General features: G+C 50.3%; 1 protein-coding gene across 4 annotated transcripts in view; it reads left to right on the forward strand.

Moving 5' to 3' along the window:
* Positions 1-1790: 1790 nt before the first annotated feature.
* The window catches only part of STPG2 (sperm tail PG-rich repeat containing 2), a 419016-nt gene continuing 401628 nt past the window's right edge, over positions 1791-19178 (forward strand). For 2 of the 4 annotated variants that reach the window (XM_029076955.2, XM_007668299.4), the window contains exons 1-4: positions 1796-1995; positions 7787-7896; positions 11117-11275; positions 14394-14558. In XM_029076955.2, coding sequence (XP_028932788.1) covers positions 1836-1995; positions 7787-7896; positions 11117-11275; positions 14394-14558 — 594 coding nt within the window. In that variant the 5' untranslated portion in view covers positions 1796-1835. Of the gene's footprint in view, positions 1996-7786; positions 7897-9000; positions 9261-11116; positions 11276-14393; positions 14559-19178 lie in introns of those variants that run through there. The other 2 variants (XM_039913717.1, XM_039913718.1) reach the window with 2 other exon arrangements.

Raw genomic sequence — 19178 nt, forward strand, 5'->3', positions numbered from 1 at the left:
GAGTGAATATCAAAAATAGAAAAGGGCAAGATAACTGATTGAGTGAATATCAAAAGTAGAAAAGGGCAAGATAACTGAGTGAGTGAATATCAAAAGTAGAAAAGGGCAAGATAACTGATTGAGTGAATATCAAAAATAGAAAAGGGCAAGATAACTGAGTGAGTGAATATGAAAAGTAGAAAAGGGCAAGATAACTGAGTGAGTGAATATCAAAAATAGAAAAGGGCAAGATAACTGAGTGAGTGACTATCAAAAATAGCAAAGGGCAAGATAACTGAGTGAGTGAATATCAAAAGTAGAAAAGGGCAAGATAACTGATTGAGTGAATATCAAAAATAGAAAAGGGCAAGATAACTGAGTGAGTGACTATCAAAAATAGAAAAGGGCAAGATAACTGAGTGAGTGAATATCAAAAATAGAAAAGGGCAAGATAACTGATTGAGTGAATATCAAAAATAGAAAAGGGCAAGATAACTGAGTGAGTGACTATCAAAAATAGAAAAGGGCAAGCTGAGTGAGTGAATATCAAAAATAGAAAAGGGCAAGATAACTGAGTGAGTGACTATCAAAAATAGAAAAGGGCAAGATAAGTTAAGGGAATCTACTAGGACAGCCTGCAAGACCGGTAGAAATTGGATGAAAAGTAATTCATTCATTCAACTCAATCCTATTTATTGAGCGCTTACTCTGTGCTGAGCACGGGACTAAACGCTTGGAGTGGACAATTCGGCAACAAATAGAGACAATCTCCGTCCACCACGGGCTCACAGTCCAGAGGGGGGGGAGACAGACGACAAAACAAGTAGACGGGCATCAATATAAATATCAATATATTTATATCCATATATCGATCTAACTTCTCTGTGCCTCAGTTCCCTCATCTGTAAAATGGGGATTAAGACTGTGAGCCCCACGTGGGACAACCTGATTCCCCTTTGTCTACCCCAGCGCCTAGAACAGTGCTCGGCACATAGGAAGCGCTTAACAAATACCAACAATTATCATTATTATTATTATTATCTGTCGTGGCTCAGTGGAAAGAGCCTGGGCTTTGGAGTCAGAGGTCATGAGTTCGAATCCCGACTCTGTCACTTGTCTGCTGTGTGACCTTGGGCAAGTCACTTCACTTCTCTTTGCCTCAGTTACTTCATCTGTAAAATAGGGATGAAGACTGGGAGCCCCACGTGGGACAACCTGATACCCCTGTGTCTCCCCCAGCGCTTAGAACAGTGCTCTGCACATAGTAAGCGCTTAACCGATACCAACATGATTATTATTATTATAAATAGAGAAGCAGCGTGGCCCAGTGGACAGAGCCCGGGCCTGGGAGTCAGAAGGTCACGGGTTCTAATCGCGCCTCCGCCACTTGTCGTCTGTGTGACCTGGGGCGAGTCACTTCACTTCTCCGGGCCTCCGTTACCTCATCTGTAAAATGGGGATTGAGAGACCGGGAGCCCCAGGTGGGACAAGGGACTGCGTCCAACCCGATTTTCTTGAATCCACCCCAGCGCTTAGGCTTGGCACCTAGAAAGTGCTCAACAGATGCCATCATTATCATTGTTATTATCATACACGAATGAATGAATGAAGACACCGCAATTACCACAGTTATTCTTTTTATTGCTCTCCCCTTGCCTCCTTAGGTCCTCCTGGGCCGCTCTAGCCCGCCCGCGCTCCTCTCGTTCTCCCTCCAAGGAGGCGGCCGGAAGCGGCGCTCTACCCGCCCCCCCGGCCCCGTCTCTACGGTCGTCGCGCGCGGCGAGGCCGGACGTGACGACGGGACTCGCGCCCCTCCCGCCGAAGGGTGGGGCGCCCGCCAGGTCGCTCTTCGGCGCATGCGCCCCGCGTATCCGCTCGCCTCTTCTTCCCCCCCCCACCCCGGCGCCATGTATGACCGGGCTCCGCGATCGTTCGGTCGGGCCGAGCGCTGCGGCACCGAAGCCCACGTGGGACCCGGCTCCTACCAGGTGCCTTGCCCGAAGGAGCGAGGGGCAGGTAAGAGGCGGAGCGGCCCCGTCACCTAGATCAATGCGCCGGATGCGCGCGCCCCGCTAGCCGGGACTCGAGTCTCATCCGGGTCCTCGGCCGCCGCCGCCCCCCCCCTTCCAAGCTCCATCCGGGTCCTCGGCCGCTTCTTCGAGTTCCATCCGGGTCCCGGGCCGCCGCCGCCTCCTCCGAGCTCCATCCGGGGCAGCAGCGTGACTCAGTCGAAACCGCCCGGGCTCGGGAGTCCGGGGTGGCGGGTTCGAATCCCGCCCCTTGTCCCTGTGGACGAGTCACTGCCCTGGGCCTCAGTGGCCTCATCTGGAAAATGGGGATGCACAGGGAGCCCCCCCCCCCCACGTGGGACCACCTGATTCCCCTGTGTCTCCCCCAGCGCTCCGCACCTAGAGTGGCGCAGTGGAAAGAGGACGGGCTTTGGAGTCAGGGCTCATGAGTTCGAATCCCGGCTCTGCCACTTGTCGGCTGTGTGACTGGGGGCAAGTCGCTTCACTTCTCTGCGCCTCAGTTCCCTCATCTGTAAAATGGGGATGAAGACTGTGAGCCCCACGTGGGACAACCTGATTCCCCTGTGTCTACCCCAGCGCTCAGAACAGTGCTCTGCACATAGTAAGCGCTTAACAGATACCGACATTATTATTATTGAACACTCAATAAATATGATCGACCGACCGACTGCTTCGCTCTGCCCCACCTCCAGCTTGGAAGAGGCCCCGGGGTCAGGGTTTTTGTAGCCACCAGCTTCTCCCTTCAGCTTTGCCTGTGTTTTATTAAGCTTTATTAAGCCCTTACTGTCCGTCAAACACTGTTCTGAACCCCCCGGCCCCTAGGTGTAGATCTGTGTATATCTGCCATTTATTTATTGAGATTAATGTCCGTCTCCCCCTCCGGACCGTGAGCTCACCGTGGGCAGGAATATGTCGATTTGTTGTTATATTGCACTCTCCCCAGCGTTATATGGCGCTCTCCCCATGAGAATCAGCACGGGGTCGTGGGAACTGGGGTGGTTGTGTCCACCGCGGCACTTAGTACAGTGTCTGGCACATAGTAAACGTTTAACAGATACCATGATGATTATATATATTTTCGTTACCCTATTTATGTTGTTAATGAGCTGTACATCACCCCGATTCTATTTGTTTGCTATTGTTTTAATGAGACGCTCGTCCCCGCGATCCTGTTTATTGCCATCGTTCTCGTCTGCCCGTCTCCCCCGATTAGACCGTGAGCCCGTCAGACGGCAGGGGCTGCCTCTATCTGTTGCCGATTTGTACATTCCAAGCGCTTAGTACAGTGCCCCGCACATAGTAAGCGCTCAATAAATACTATCGAATGAATGAATGATGATGATGGTGATGAGGGAACCCAGGCCTGGGTGTCGGGGGGCTCGGGTTCTCAACCGGGCTCGGACTGTTGCCCGCCGTGTGACCTTGAGCGAGTCACTTCTCTGTGCCTCGGTTCCCTCAGCTGTAAAACGGATCCGATACCCGTTTCCCTCCCGTTTAGACTGTGAGCCGTTGTGGCCCGGGGATGACCTGACCCGATTACTTTGTATTTATCTGTCTATATTGATGTCCGTCTCCCCCTCTAGACTGTGAGCTCATTGTGGGCAGGCAATGTATCTATTGGCTGTTCTACTGTACTCTCCCAAAGCGCTTAGTACAGTGCTTTGCACACAGTGCTCAATAAATATGATCGAATGAATGACTCTACCCCAGTGTGTAGCCTAGTATCTGACTCGTAATAAGCGCTGAACGGAACCACTGACCTTATCATTCAGTTTCCTCTGCAGATTCTAGGAGGAAGAAAGAAACAAATGAGAAATATCCTCACGCTCTCACTTTCCTGGAAAGAAATCTTTTTTGGAAAGAGCCCGGGCTTGGGAGTCAGAGGTCAGGGGTTCGAATCCCGGCTCTGCCACTTGTCAGCTGTGCGACGGTGGGCGAGTCACTTCACTTCTCTGTGCCTCGGTGACCTCATCTGTAAAGTGGGGATGAACACTGTGAGCCTCACGTGGGCCAACCTGATTACCCTGTATCTACCCCAGTGCTTAGAACAGTGCTCTGCACATAGTAAGCGCTTAACAAATACCAACTTTCCCATTTCTCAATTTCCCATCCCCGTTCCCCCAGACCGTTTGGAGAAACCTCTGCAATACTGAGCGAAAACATATCTTTGTTTTTTTAAAATTATATGGGACTTGCAGTCGTGCACAGGGACGGGAAGAGTTTTCGCTGAAATCCCGGAATTCTTCGACCACAAAGATGTGAGCCCCGTCTGGGACAGGGACTGTATTCCCCGTGATTCACCTGTATCTACCCCACTGCTGAGAACAGTGCTCGACACACAGGGAGGGCTTAATAAATACCTTAAAAAAGCGATCCGCTCCTCGCCCGCAAGAAGCTTACGTTCTAGCTGGCCGACAGGGTATCGCTGTCACTTCACTTCTCTGGGCCTCAGTTCCCTCGTCTGTAAAAGGGGGATTAAGACTGTGAGCCCCACGTGGGACAACCTGATCACCTTGTGTCTACCCCAGCGCTTAGAACAGTGCTGTAAGCGCTTAACAAATAGCAGCATTTTTATTACTATCTCATCTGGTTCAGCCCCCAGCCTCCGGGTCGGGAATAATAATTCCGTGTTTTGCTACTCTCTCCTTAAGCGTCTCCAGGGATTCCACGACTCTCCTTAATAGTCCACACCAGGTCTCTGCCTCAACCGGCGCCATCCCTCGAGGGGGAGCGTGAGGGTTTGGGCTGCGACTTGACGTTTCTGATCCCGCTCATGACTGCGGTTTTGTGCCGTTGGCAGTGGGTAAGCTCGCGGTGGGCACGGAGTGTGTCTACCAACTCTGTTATGCAGTGCTCTGCACACGGGAAGCGCTCAATGAATGCGATCGAATGAATGAATGAATAAATTGGACTCTCCCAAAGCGCTTAATGCAGTGCTTTGTGCACAGTGCAGGCAGGGAGCTTGTCTACTGATTCTCTTATATTGGGCCGTCCTTCACGTCTCCTTCCCCCAGATCAGTTCTGTTCCCCCGCAGAGGCCTCCGATCCTTTGACCCCTCTCCGATTCTCTCAACTCCTCGTGCCCTATTTAGCCTCCTTACCCAAACTACCTTCCCGTGATGGCCAAACTGACGCTCTCGATAGTAATGATAATGTTGGTATTTGTTAAGCGCTTACTATGTGCAGAGGTTCTAAGCGCTGGGGTAGATACAGGGTAATCAGGTTGTCCCACGCGAGGCTCACAGTTAATCCCCCTTTTACAGATGAGGTCACTGAGGCCCAGAGAAGTGAAGTGACTCGCCCACCGTCACAAGCTGACGAGTGGCGGAGTGGGGATTCGAACCCATGACCTCTGACTCCCAAGCCCGGGCCCTTTCCACGGAGCCACGCTGTTTCTCGACACCGCCCTCTCCACTGAATTCGACTGGCCCACGGCACCCCTCGCGCTTCGTCCGTCTTGTACCGCCGCCGTCCGTCCCCGGGTCACCTCCGCGGGCCGCCTCCTTCGCTCTGGTGCACCGGCCGCCCGGCGCCGCCGGCCGAAATCCGGATACCGGGTCGGTCTCGTCCGAGCTTCTCCCGGCCGTAGAGGCTCCCTCGGCACCGGGGACACGAGAGACATCTGCCTTCGTTCCCGCCACCAAGGGTCCCTGCTCCGGACTTGTTTGGTGCCCCCCGGGCGGGGGATAAACGCTCTGCTGAGCCCTCTCGCCTCCCCCGTCCCGTATAGCTACGCTGTCTCCCCAGCGGTTGCCCACCCACCTCCGCATCAAACAAAAACTCCTCATCCTTGGCTTTAAAGCCGTCCATCCCCTCGCCCCCTCCTACCTCCCCTCCCTTCTCTCCTTCTACCCCCCGGCCCGCACACTCCGCTCCTCTGGTGCCGCTCACCTCCTCCCTGGGCCTCCGTCTCTCCCGTCTCTCCTCCGACCCCTGGCCCCGTCCTACCTCCGGCCCGAAACGCCCTCCCTCCTCGAATCCACCGGACCGGCACTCTCTCCCCTCTTCAAAGCCTTACTGAAGGCCCACCTCCTCCGAGAGGCCTTCCCTGACTGAGCCCCCTTTTCCTCCTCTCCCCCTCCCTTCTGCGTCGCCCCGACCGGCTCCCTTTCTCTTCCCCGTCCCCCGCCCCACAGCGCTTACATCCATATCCGTCATTTTATTTATTTCTATTCACGCCTGTCTCCCCACCATCTAAACTATAAGCTCGTCGTAGGCCGGGAATATGTCCGCTTGTGGTTGTATTGTCCTCTCCCAAGTGCTCAGTACGGTGCTGTGCACACAGTAAGCGCTCAAGAAATACAATTGAATGAGTGAATGAATGAAGTACTCTCCGAATCGTTCAGTTCGGTGCTCTGCACACAGTAAGCACTCAATAAATACACTTGAATGAATGAAGTACTCTCCGAATCGTTCGATACAGTGCTCTGCACACAGTAAGCGCTCAATAAATACGATCGAATGAGTGAATGAATGACGTACACTCCGAATCGTTTGGTATAGCGCTGTGCACACAGCGCTCAGTAAATACAGTCGAATGAAGTACTCTCCGAATCGTTCGGTACAGTGCTCTGCACCCAGTAAGCGCTCAATAAATACAACTGAATGAGTGAATGAATGAAGTACTCTCCGAATCGTCGGGTACAGTGCCCTGCACACAGTAAGCGCTCAATAAATACAATCGACTGCATGAAGTGCTCTCCGAATCGTTCGGTACGGTGCTCTGCACACCGTAAGCGCTCAATAGATACGATCGAATGAATGAAGCACTCTCCGAATCGCTTCGTTATAATGATCCGCACGCGGTGTGGACGGGGAACTTATCTACCAACTCTGTTATGGTGTACTCTCCCAAGTGCTTAGTACAGTGCTCTGTACAGAGTGTGGACAGGCCACAGTGCTCCGCACACGGGAAGCGCTCAAGCAACGTGGCTTTAGTGGAGAAAGCCCAGGCCTGGGAGTCAGGAGGACCTGGGTTCTAATTCCAGCTACACCCCTTGTCTGCTGTGTCCTTGGATGAGGGAACTGAGGCCCGGAGAAGTTTAGTGACTTGCCCGAGGTCACACAGCAAAGAGCGGAACCGGGTTTGGAACCCACCACCTCTGACTCCCAAGACCGAACTTATTTATTATTGACGTCTCCCGCCGCCGGAGACCGTGAGCCCGTTGTGACCGGGGATTGTCACTCTTTATCGCCGTATTGGACTTTCCCAGGCGCTCAGTCCAGTGCTCGGCACACAGTAAGCGCTTAATAGATACTTGTGAGTGACAGGGAGCTTAGCTACCGGACTCTATTATGTTATACTCGCCCAGGTTCTTAGTACGGTGCTCCGCACGCAGTAAGCTCCCAGTTAATATCGTCGATTGGTCGGTCGATCCCACCATTTCTACCGTGAGAAGCACTGCGGTCTAGTGGTCGGAGCCCGGGCCCGGGAGTCACGAGGACCTGGGTTCTGATCCCAGCTCTTCCGGTTTTCCGTCGTGTCACCTCGGGCAAGTCACTTCACTTCTCTGGGCCTCAGTCACCTCATCTAAAAAATGGGGATTAAGACTGTGAGCCCTACGTGGGACAGAGACTGTGTCCAACCCAGTGATCTTGTATCTACCCGAGCGCTCGGTACAGTGCTTGGCATACGGTAAACGCTTAATAAATACTATTATCATCATTACCGTGTATAGCTGTTATTTTGCTTTAGTTTATAGATCTAGAAGAGTGTTTTCCCGGGCCGTGCCTGTTCAGGTTTTCTGCTTGTGTTAGATTTTGCTTTTCTTTCGTAGGCGGCTACGCTCCGTTTCTTTCGTTGGCCAACCGAGACAGTGGTTTCATGGTCCGCCATCCTGAGGATGTTTCTCCGGGACCGGGTCACTATGACATTCCAGAAGCTCAGGTAAACTCCCCAAACTCAAATGGGTTCAGAAGATCGAAAGAAGGAGGTCGGAATAATAATAATAATAATAATAATAATAATGATGGTATCTGTTAAGCAGCATGGCTCAGTGGAGAGCCCGGGCTTGGGAGTCAGATATCATGGGTTCGAATCCCGGCTCTGCCACTTGTCGGTTGTGTGACTGTGGGCAGGTCACTTCACTTCTCTGTGCCTCGGTTACCTCATCTGGAAAATGGGGATTAAGACCGTGAGCCTCACGTGGGACAGCCTGATTACCCTGTATCTACCCCAGCGCTTAGAACAGTGCTCGGCACACAGTAAGCACTTAACGAATACCAACATTACTATTATTATTATTATTAAGCACTGACTACGTGCCAGACACTGTTCTAAGCGCTGGGGTGGATAGAAGCAAATCGGCCTAGTGGAAAAGAAATGGGCCTGGGAGTCAAGACTCAGTCAATCGTATTTACTGAACATTTATTGTGGGCAAAGGACTGTACTAAGCGCTTGGGAGAGGACAATACAACAATAAATAGGCGCATTCCCTCCCCCAAATGAGCTTACAGTCTAGAGTACGAGCTTACGGTTTAGGGTCTAGACCATTTAGAACCCAGAGGATCTGGGTTCTAATCTTGGCTCTGCCACATTTCTGCCGTGTGACCTTGGGCAGGTCCACTTCACTTTTCTGAGCTTCAGTTTCCTCATCTGTAAAATGGGGATTTTGATGGTGAGCCCCACGTGGGACTTGAACCGTGTTCAACCTCGTATCTGTCCCGGCGTTTAGTTTGCTAATGGTGTTAACAAACACCATTTTTAAAAAAGGAAATACATTTTTAGAAGATCAAGTCCTGCAGTTTGCTTGTCCTCGGTGTCTCCTCCGACCTTTCTTGGTGCCTGTTGAGACCATTAGAGAAAGCCCCATTCATCCCTCAATCGATCCAATTTAGTGAGCGCTTACTATGTGCAGGGCACCGTACTGAGCGCTGGGGAGAGGACCACACGGCAGTATAAAAGGCACATTCCCTGCTCACAGTAGGTTCGCAGTCCAGAGAAGAGTTTACGGTCTAGGGACGAGCTTTCTTTCACGCGGTGGATTCCTGTTTTTCAGAAAATGATTTGGCAGAGTCTTAGTCGCATGACATTTTCCAGTTATTTTGCCAAGCCTTTAGAGAGCCGTAGAATCGTTTTCCCACGAGCGGGCGTGAGGCTGGGTTTCCTCTGGGTAAGCGATGGAGTAGGCCAGCACGTTTTTCTGTTTAGGCTCACTGGTTTAGATTAATAAATGCCTTATAGGATTTTCCAGAGGAAATCGCTCAGCGGTGGGAACAAGAATGAGCAGAAAAAAATGAATCGCACTAGAGGTAATTCAGGAAGATCCATTAGGCTCGTTTTCCCCGGATTTTGCCGGGTATGTCCGGTTCAACTCTGTTAGATTGCGGGAAGTAAAGTTGTAAGAATATGCCGGAGTGGTTTTGGTGTATTATTTTTGTCCCCACATCACCCAGATTCCTTACACTTGAAAACTCTGGAAAAATCTAGTTCAATACGATGGAATGCCCACCGAGGCTTAGATTTCAAAAGACCTGGAAACCAAGTGAAGGGTCACTTCAACCGACATCTTACTGTCAAAGAGGGTGTATCTTTGCTGGGATCTCAGGGACCGAGAGGCTAAATGTTTTGGGAAGGGGGAAGTGGGTTCAGGGTGGCCTAGTGGGTAGAGCCCGGGCCTGGAAGTCAGAAGGACCTGGGTTCTAATCCCCGTTCCGCCACTTGTCCGCTGTGTTTCCTTGGGCAAGACACTTCACTTCTCTGTCCCTCAGCTACCTCATCTGTAAATTGGGGATTAAGGTCGTGAGCCCCATGTGGGACGTGGACTGTGTCTAATCCGATCGGCCCGTATCTGCCCCAGTACTGAGTGCAGTGCCTGGCACATAGTAAGCGCTTAACGGATTGGCTATTCATATTTAAGAATAATCCATTAAAGCCCTGAATAATGGAAACCTGGTTTTCTGGATTTCTAAATTCCCCCGTAGGACTTAACTGCTCGATCGCTAGTGACTTTCACTATGCAGGGATAAATTCCGGTGGGACTCTGAAATTTGATTTATGGAGTTCTGCTCTTTGCCAGTTATTTGTTTCTTTTAATCTGTCGAATGGTTTGCCGGAGATCTATAAAAGGCTATAGCCTACAGCTTGATTGTGTGAATGAAATGCTAATCCTGATGATATTAGTTCAGATGCTTACGATGTGCCAAGCACTGTAATTTATTTATCCTATTCCTAGTTTGTTTGTTTATATTAACGTCCGTCTCCCCTCTGGATCGTAAGTTTGTTGCGGGCAGGGAACGTGCGTACCGACTCTGCTGTCCGGGAGGGGAAAGGGTCACTCCCCGTTGTGTTGTACTTTCCCAAGCGCTTCGTCCAGTGCTCTGCGCACAGTAAGCGCTCAATAAATACGATCGAATGAATGAATGAATGAATGAAGGCAGCGAGGGGGGGACTGTAAACTCGAACTCTAGACTGTGAGCTCATTGTGGGCAGGGAATGTGTCTGTTTATCGCTCTCTTGAGAAGCAGCGCGGCCTAGTAATATTAATGATACTTATGGTTTTTGTTAAGCGCTTACTACGTGCCAGGCACTGAACTAAGCGCTGGGGTGGATACGAGCTAATCGGGTGGGACACGGTCCCTGACGCAATCTTGCCTGATAGCAAGAGCACGGGCTTGGGGGTCGGGGGATGTGGGTTCTAATCCCGGCTCCGCCACCTTCTGCTGTGTGACCTTGGGCAAGTCGCTTAACTTCTCTGGGCCTCCTCAGTGGTCTCATCGGTAAAATGGGGATGAAGACTGTGAGCCTCCGGTGGGACGGGGACTGTGTCCAACCTGATTACCTTGTATTTGCCCCAGAGCTTAGAACAGTGCTTGGCACATAGTAAGCGCTTAACAGATACCTTTATTATTATACCGTTGACTGACTGGGCTTCAGACTGTCCTCTAGGCCCGTTGTGGGCAGGGAATGTGCCTGTTTATCATCGAATTATCCTCTCCCGAGTGCTTAGTACAGAGCTCCGCACACAGTAAGCGCTCAGTACACACCGGGAACTGACCGACTGATAATCCCCCTGGGCCATTTGGGGAGGCCAGAAATGGGAATTGAAAATCCCAGTGCTTGTCTTCTTAATTAAAGGCTTTGTGTTTTTCTCCCCTTTCCAATTCAGAACAAAGTTAAAGGTTGCATGAGCCTGCAGAACAGAGAGATGCGTTTTAAGACGCTTACGTCGATCATTCCCGGACCTGGCAGTTACGATCAGTCTTACCGGGGGACACTGCAGATTATGAAAAACAAATTGAAAGAGGCTCCACCGCATTTTCAATTGGTAGGTTTTTTTTGGGGCGGTGATACCATTAAAATATCTTTTTGTTTGTTTGCAATCTATCCTGGCACTTAGAACGGTGCCTGGCACGTAGTAAGTGCTTAACAAATACCACGATTACTATTATTATTATTAATAATAAAGCAAAGTCCAGGTCTTCTTGAGGTACCAAATGCTCAAGAAAACGCTGGGATGTTAATTATCTTTTGAATATATCTTCCCTATGAAAAAAGAATCTATTTGAGTTTTGGAAAGGGAGGAAGAGGGAAGCATGAAAAACTTTCCCAATCCCATAATCAACATTTTTGGTAACCGCATACACGACGGTGGACTGAAAAACAGAACTGTACCTCGAGACAGAGAAGAAACCAGTGTGCGCTGTTGGAACAGAAGATCATTATGTAGCATATGAGGTCTTCTTTATCTTATTTCCAGGTCACTGAACATCCTGGTTTCTAAATTGTTAGATGGAAAACAGACTGGTAGGCATGAAGAAAATATGCCCAAGGCTATTTAAATATTTTGCACACCCGAAAAATATAACGTTATTTTGGCCCAGCAATAGCAAAGTGCATTTTTAAGCTCGGCTGGTGTCACCCGTCGCCGGGGACTGGTTCTTTCGGAATCGGCGCGGCGAGAGAGAGAGAGGCCGGGGATGGAAAACCTGAGTTTGTATGGAAGTTATTCCGTGGGACGAATTGAATTATTTAATTATTTAGACACGACAAATGGGCCTTCCCTTTTTGGGAGAAATATGGGGTTAAAGCTTCCCTAACGGGAGGAATACACTGGTATGTTACCCGCGTGTGGCCGGACACCCGAGCCCACTTATGATTTACTCACAACGTGGTGAGGCGGCTGGCTCCCACCGTGCGCTCGCCCCACCGGGAGGAATCCACCTTTGCGTTAAATACACTTATGCGTTAGTGAGTTACATACACTTAGGAGTTACATACACTTATGCGGTAAACCCAGTCATGCGTTACCCACTTGCGGTTACTGGCACTCGGTGAGGCGGCCAGCTCCCACCCTGTTCACGTCCCCCTGGGGAGGCACCCACTTAGACGTCACATCCGTGTAAACGTTACATACCCACGGTGAAGCGTCTGGCTTCCAACCCCACGAGCGCTCAGCGGGACGGGACACTCCCCCATCCCACGGCTCCTCACTCGCCGCAGGCAGAGCGGCCTTCTCACGCTCTGGACAGAGGCGACCCGTTCCTCTGAGCAGAAGGTTAGAAGCGGCGGGTATCTATCACCTGTGCCCTTAGGCCATTCCAGCTTCCGGCCTCAGTTTCTCCAATCTCTGCCCTCCCCCCTCCTCCGTTCCTAATCTGACTGGCAAGGGAGCGAGGGACACCTTCTGTATTCCCAACTTGGGCTGTCAATCTGGCAGTTTGGGTTGCGGGGGCGGTGTCCCACCCTCACTTCCGAGTTCCGCCTGCCGGCTCGGGAGATCACGAGAGAGCATTTGACCTTGAGATGGTCTGTACCCCAGGGTCGCCTTGGGACGGCTGGTTTAAGGGGTTGCCCCCCGCCTCCCTACTCTCGTACGGGGAGGAGTAGGAGGGAGAAGGAGAATGGGGGAGAGGAGCAGACGGGAGCGGGGGAATGAGGGAGAGGAGTGGGATAATGAGGAAGAGGAGCAGAAGGAAGCAGGAGAATGAGAGAGAGGAGCAGGAGAATAAGCGAGAGGAGCCCGAGAATGAGGGAGAGGAGCAGGAGAATGAGGGAGAGGAGCAGAGTGGAGCAGGAGAATGAGGGAGAAGAGCAGAAGGGAGCAGAAGAATGAGGGAGGGGAGCAGGAGAATGAAGGAGAGGAGCAGGAGAATGAGGGAGAGGAGCAGGAGAATGAGGGAGAGGAGCAGAGTGGAGCAGGCGAATGAGGGAGAGGAGCAGAAGGGAGCAGGAGAATGAGGGAGAGGAGCAGAAAGACCCTGGAGAATGGGGGAGAGGAGGAAGAGATGGGAGCAGAGCAGAGGCGAGCCGAGGGGAAGCAGAGAACCGGGTAGAGGAGACGAGTGGGTTGGGATCCCCTCAGAGGGAGAAAGAGCTCCCCAAGTTCCGTGAGCAGGCCCCGAAAGTCCGGCCCCCTCCAGGCTGTGAGGGTTAGGGCCAATGAAGGAGAATGCAGGTGCGTAGATTCAAGAAAATAATTCCTCTAAGCATTAAAAGTCAACAGAGGAAGGAAAAATCATTCATTCATTCAATATTATTTATTGAGCGCTTACTATGTGCAGAGCACTGTACTAAGCACTTGGAGTGTACAAATCGGCAACAGATAGAGACCATCCAGACAATTGTTACTGCCCCTTTTGAGTACTGTGTTACCCTGCAGTGCTGCCTTTATTCACCCCCGCTCCCAGCCCCACAGCACTTAAGTACATATCTGTCATTGTATTTATTTATATTATTGTCTGTCTCCCCTCAGCTCACTGTGGGCGGGGAACGGGTCCGTGTTATTGTTATATTGTACTCTCCCGAATGCTTAGTACGATGCCCTTCACACAGTAAGTGCTCAAGAGACAACGATCGCTTGATTGATTTCTGAATGAGCTGGTGAAGCATTGCGCCCTGGGATTCGTGAGTTTTCAAATAGATGGATTTGTTGGGCTTTGACGGTCTCTCTTCATCCCCGAGTCCGGCTTTAATCGTCTCTCCCGTTCGTACTTTACCTCGCCGACCTACCACAATCCAACGCGCACAATTCACTCCTCCAACTCCAACGCTGTGCACCTCTGTCTAATCTATCCCACCGCCGACTTGCCCACGGCCTCTCTCGGACTCGGGACATTTATATCTGTCGCATCTTCACCGGCGCCCTCCCCATCCTCAAAGCCCTCCTAAAACCCCATCCTCTCTTCTGCGTCGCCTACGCGCTTCGTCTGTACCCTCTAACCGCTTGATATTCACTCCACCCTCGGCCCCGCCACACCGACGAACACATCGTTACGTTCGGCCGTTTCCCCTTTCGAGAATTTATTTTGATATCTGTCTCCCCTTCTAGCCCCTTGTCGGTGAGGGTCATGAAAATGCTCAGAAAACACCATTGATTCTTTTTTTTTTTTGTCAGTTTGCTCTAACACAGGGTAAGTGCAATTTTTTCAAACTTTGCTTTCCAGAAAATGGCAACAAACCAGAAACTTTGCCCAAAGGTAGATGTTCCATCTATTCCTTCTCCCGGACAGTCTTTCGGATATCAAATAAATGAAGATGGCACCGTCTTAAGACAGTTCCCACCGCCCAGCGATAAAACCCTGGGTCCAGCATACTACAAACCCATGTTGGTAAGTCATTTCAAACCACTTTATGCAGTCGGTAATGACGATGATGAAAATAATGGTGGTAATCACTAAACACTTGATATGTGGCATAACGGATAGAGCCCGGACCTGGGAAGCAGAAAGTCATGGGTTCTAATCCCGGCTCCGCCACTTGCCTTTGGGAAAGTCACTTCTCCGGGCCTCAGTTGCCTCATCTATCAAATGGGGATCGGGACTGTGAACCCCACCATGGGACAGGGACTGTGTCCAACCCGATAAGCTTGTATCCACCCCGTTCATTCAATAGTATTTGTTGAGCGCTTATTATGTGCAGAGCACTGTACTAAGCTCTTGGAATGAACAAATCGGTAACAGATACAGTCCCTGCCCTATGACGGGCTTACAGTCTAGCGCTTAGAACAGTGTCTGGCCCAGAGTAAGCGCTTAACAGATACCGTAATTGTATGATTATTAGTTAGAGGATGCAAACGATCACTAATTTATTTGTTAAGTTGGCCAAGCCATCTCCAGATTGTGTTCAGGAATACTCTTCCGATTTACCGGCCAAGGATTAAGAAGTCTTCCCCAATTCGTTTGGAATCATCGTTCCGAAAGGACTTTCGAGGTCAATCGATCCGTTCTCCTGCCTCCAGGCCAAATGTCTTATTGTACTGTGTAATCTGGGGGGGACGATTGTCCAAAATCTTTTATCCAGTAAGTCATGTGGGGAGCAACACGGTAATTTATCACACGTCTGTCTTGGCTAGCAGAAATGTTAAATTTCCATAATCTGCTGCTTTCAGAATTGAGTGAATTCCATGCATTTGTCTGTAGACCTTAGAAATGCAGTTCTCTTTTACTTAAAAAAAACACAAAAAGCATTAGAGGGCAGAAGAGGCATTGATTCTTTTAAAAATAATTCCCCAAGTGTTCAGATTCGAGGCTGCGCATTCATTCATTTACGGTGCCATGGTCGTTAATAAGCTGTTTTGGCTAAAGATGGTTTCACATTTCATGCTGACGTTTTCTGTATCGTAAACAGTGAAAATAAAATTAAATGTTACCTTTCAGTAGTTTAGTCATTTGTTATGCATCCGTGTGGTCCAAGTTCCAAGCATTTAGAAGGCAGATTTTTTTTCTTTTTATGGTATACGTTGAGCACTTACTATGTGGCGGGTACTAAGAGCTGGGGACGATACAGATTAATTCAGGTCGGATAAAGTTCATGTCCCCCATGGGGCTCGCGGTCTTAATCCTCATTTTACAGATGAAGAAACTGAGGCACAGGCAAATTTAGCGACTCGTCCGAGGTCACACAGCGGGAAGAACACCACCAGCTTGTGTATCGTTCATAAACCCCACGCCGTATTTTTTTTTCTGTAGTAGTGAAAATAATAATAATAGTTGTAGTTGTAGTCAGAGGGACTGGAAGTGAGGGGCCCTGGGTTCCAATCCCAGCTCTGCCACTTGCCATGCGACCTTGGGTAAGTCACTTCACTGCTCTGTGCCTCAGTTTCCTCTTCGACTGCCAAACGGGGATGAAATACTTGGTTTTCCTCTTCCTTAGACCGTGAGCCCCAGGTGGGACAGGCAGTTTGTCCGACCTGATTAATATGTATCGTCCCCAGCTCTTACAACAGCGCTTGACACATAGTAAGCGCTTGAGAAATCATGTCGAGTCGTCTCCCACCCATAGCGACACCACCAGAAGACCCCGCTCTCCATCTGCCATCGTTCCAGTGGTGGATCCACAGAGTTTTCTTGGGAAAAATCCGACCGTGGTTGACCACGGCCGCCTTCCGCGCGGTAAACTCGAGTCTCCGCCCTCGACTCTCTCCCGGACCGCCGCTGCCCGGCACGGGGGAGTTTTGCCCTATTGCCGATGGCCCGCCGCTCGCTAGCCGCCGGCCGAGCTAGGACGGAACGGACAGGCCTCCGCTCGACTCTCCCTCCCGTAGCCGAGACTGGTAGAGGACTGGAAACTCTCCGGGTGCCGCCCTGAGAGGGAAGCTAGAGAAATAAGATGAGTAAAAAATACAGTAGTATTAATAAAATCAGTAGTAAGAATAGCAATAGGAGTAGTTATAGTAGAAGGATTAGTAATAGAGAAGCAGCGGGGCTTAGTGGCAAGAGCCCGGGCTTGGGAGTCAGGTGGCGGGTTCTAGTCCCGGCTCCGCCGCTTTTCAGCCGTGTGACTTTGGGCAAGTCGCTCACAGAAGAGTGGGTTGGAGTGGGGAGAGACAGGAGGCGGGGAGGTCAGCAAGGAGGCCCAAAGATGGCAAGTCGCGGGGGCGAGAGCCGAGTTGGCCCGGGCCCTCGCTAGACGGGGAGCGGCGGAGAAACGCTCTCCCCCAAATGTGGCGTGTGGGGGCATCACGTTTCATTGTCTGCGGGTGGGAGGGAATCACGTCCCCACGGGGGCCGGGGGAGTCCTGCCTCAGAGCCGCCGGATGTCTGCATCCGGCCTTCAGTGAGAGGGAAAATGGGCTCCCCGTCTCCACCGGATCAGATGTAGAAGTAACCATCTGCAGCACCGATTTCCGTCTTCGCAATTTGTTCAGGCAGCTCAGGGCCCCAGCTCCCGCCACTTTGTCAGGTTAAGGTTTTCCAGCCCTCCCTCCTCAAATCCGATAGAAAATCACTCTCTCCCCCCGTGTGAAGCCTACTGAAGGCCATCTCTTCCAAGAGGCCTTCCCTGACCGAGCCCTCCTTTCCTCTTCTCTCACTCCCTTCTGCGTCACCCCGACTTGCTCCCTTTATCCATCCCCCGCCCCCCTCCCAGCCCCACGACACCTATGTGCATATCTATCATTTATTTATTTCTATTAAAGTCCGTATTTGCCAACGGTGGCGTGGTGGGGCGTTACCTGTGTGCTCCCACCCAGGAAAGCAGCCCATTAGAGCCTCCATTAATGCTCTCCGGGAATCTCGTTCTTCACGGAATCTATTTCCATATTTAATTACGGGAAGCTCACCGGGATAAAAAGTCGGAGAGCACTCTCGTCATTCATTTCGCTGTCCGCGGGAGTGACGATTAGCAATTCTTCCTCCGAGCATGTCACACCATTCGCTTCAAATAATGCGGCTCCTTGCTGAGTTTGCTTCCATCAAGCCATATTTTATTTGTTAATGACTTATCAAATTAACAGCGACCTTGAAGTTGGCGTCGTCAACATCTCTCGGCACGGAGAGCGTCGTGATTTAGAGCCGGTCGGGTTCCGTCGATTTATTCTTCATTCCACGTCAGGATTTTTCAAAGGCTTTTTAATTCCGTTCCAGATGGCGTATTCTACCTGAGAAACGAATGAGTTAGCGAGTTAAGTAGCAATCGATTCGTATCATTTTTAACGCCGCGACTTCTCCACTGTATATGTAGAGCGATGATCTGGTTAACGTGCCTTTGAATTGGAGAATTTTACCGGATCACCCATAAAATGCTTTTAGCGTCGACCCGCTAGAAACTCCGTATTTTGAATTGACCTTAATAAAACTTCTTCGGCGTCACCCCGGACGTTAAGGTATTGGATCGCGGTGTCAAATGAACAAACATAAACTCCCTTTACAATACTTGGGGATAAAAAATGCCCACGTAGAGGTATTTTTAATGAAAATGCTCTTTTTCGGCGCTATCGATTCTTTTTTCTTTTGACAGAGCTATATAAAACGTTAACTTAATATGTGGGAGAGAGTTCATTCTTTCTGCAACGTCCTCAGTACACGGTACGGGTAAAAGAAGCGTTGCTAAATTGGAGTGGATTTATAACTCTGTGTACTTAGCCGCCTATTACAGTAATGCCCGTCATAGAACAAATCGACAACGTGATGAAGTCGCGGTGCAGTTCTTAAGTAGAAAGTTTGCGGCACTTGTAATGATATATGGCGTAAAATGAATTCCGAAATGAACTTTGGTCCGTCTGTCATCGTAACTGCCTCCGAACCTGAAGACGTATCGCCCGTTGGCGCTCGTCCTTTCGGAAGGCGCTTCGGCTCGGTTTTAGTAGTCAGATAAATGGGCCAGAGCGATCGCGGGGGATGCCCTGGGGATTTTATTAAGAGGGCGTCCTTATATTTATTAAAATCAGATTGCGTCTCTCGGGGGCTAAGGGCCCCCACTTTCCACGGCGAGATGAAACCGGCAAACGATCGGTAGAACTCATCTTTTAAGAGGACTCCCCTTTCCCTTCTATCCGTTTCAGAGTGCAGAGGCAAGAAAAAGAGAGAAAGTCAATCTCAAACTTGGATTGGGCAAGTCACTTTACTTCTCCGTGCCTCGGTGACCTCATCTGTCAAATGGGGATTAAGACTGTGAGCCCCATGTGGGCTCACAACCTGATCACCTTGTATCTCCCCCAGCGCTTAGAACAGAGCTTTGCACCTAGTAAGCGCTTAACAAATACCACCTTAACAAATACCAAGCTATTATTAGCTTGAGAATATCGGTTTGTTAGGCGTGGGGGTGGAAGGATGGTTGTAATAGCAGCAGAAATTTTTTTATGCCGTTTGTTAAGCTTTTAGTGGGTGTGGAGCACTGTTCTAAACCCTGGGGTAGATACAACTTAATAATAATAATAATGATGATGATGATGGTGCTATTTGTTAAGTGCTTACTATGTGCAAAGCACTGTTCTAAGCGTTGGGGGGGGT

The sequence above is a fragment of the Ornithorhynchus anatinus genome, chromosome 12 (assembly GCF_004115215.2).
Source record: "Ornithorhynchus anatinus isolate Pmale09 chromosome 12, mOrnAna1.pri.v4, whole genome shotgun sequence".
In the NCBI taxonomy this organism is placed as follows: domain Eukaryota; kingdom Metazoa; phylum Chordata; class Mammalia; order Monotremata; family Ornithorhynchidae; genus Ornithorhynchus; species Ornithorhynchus anatinus.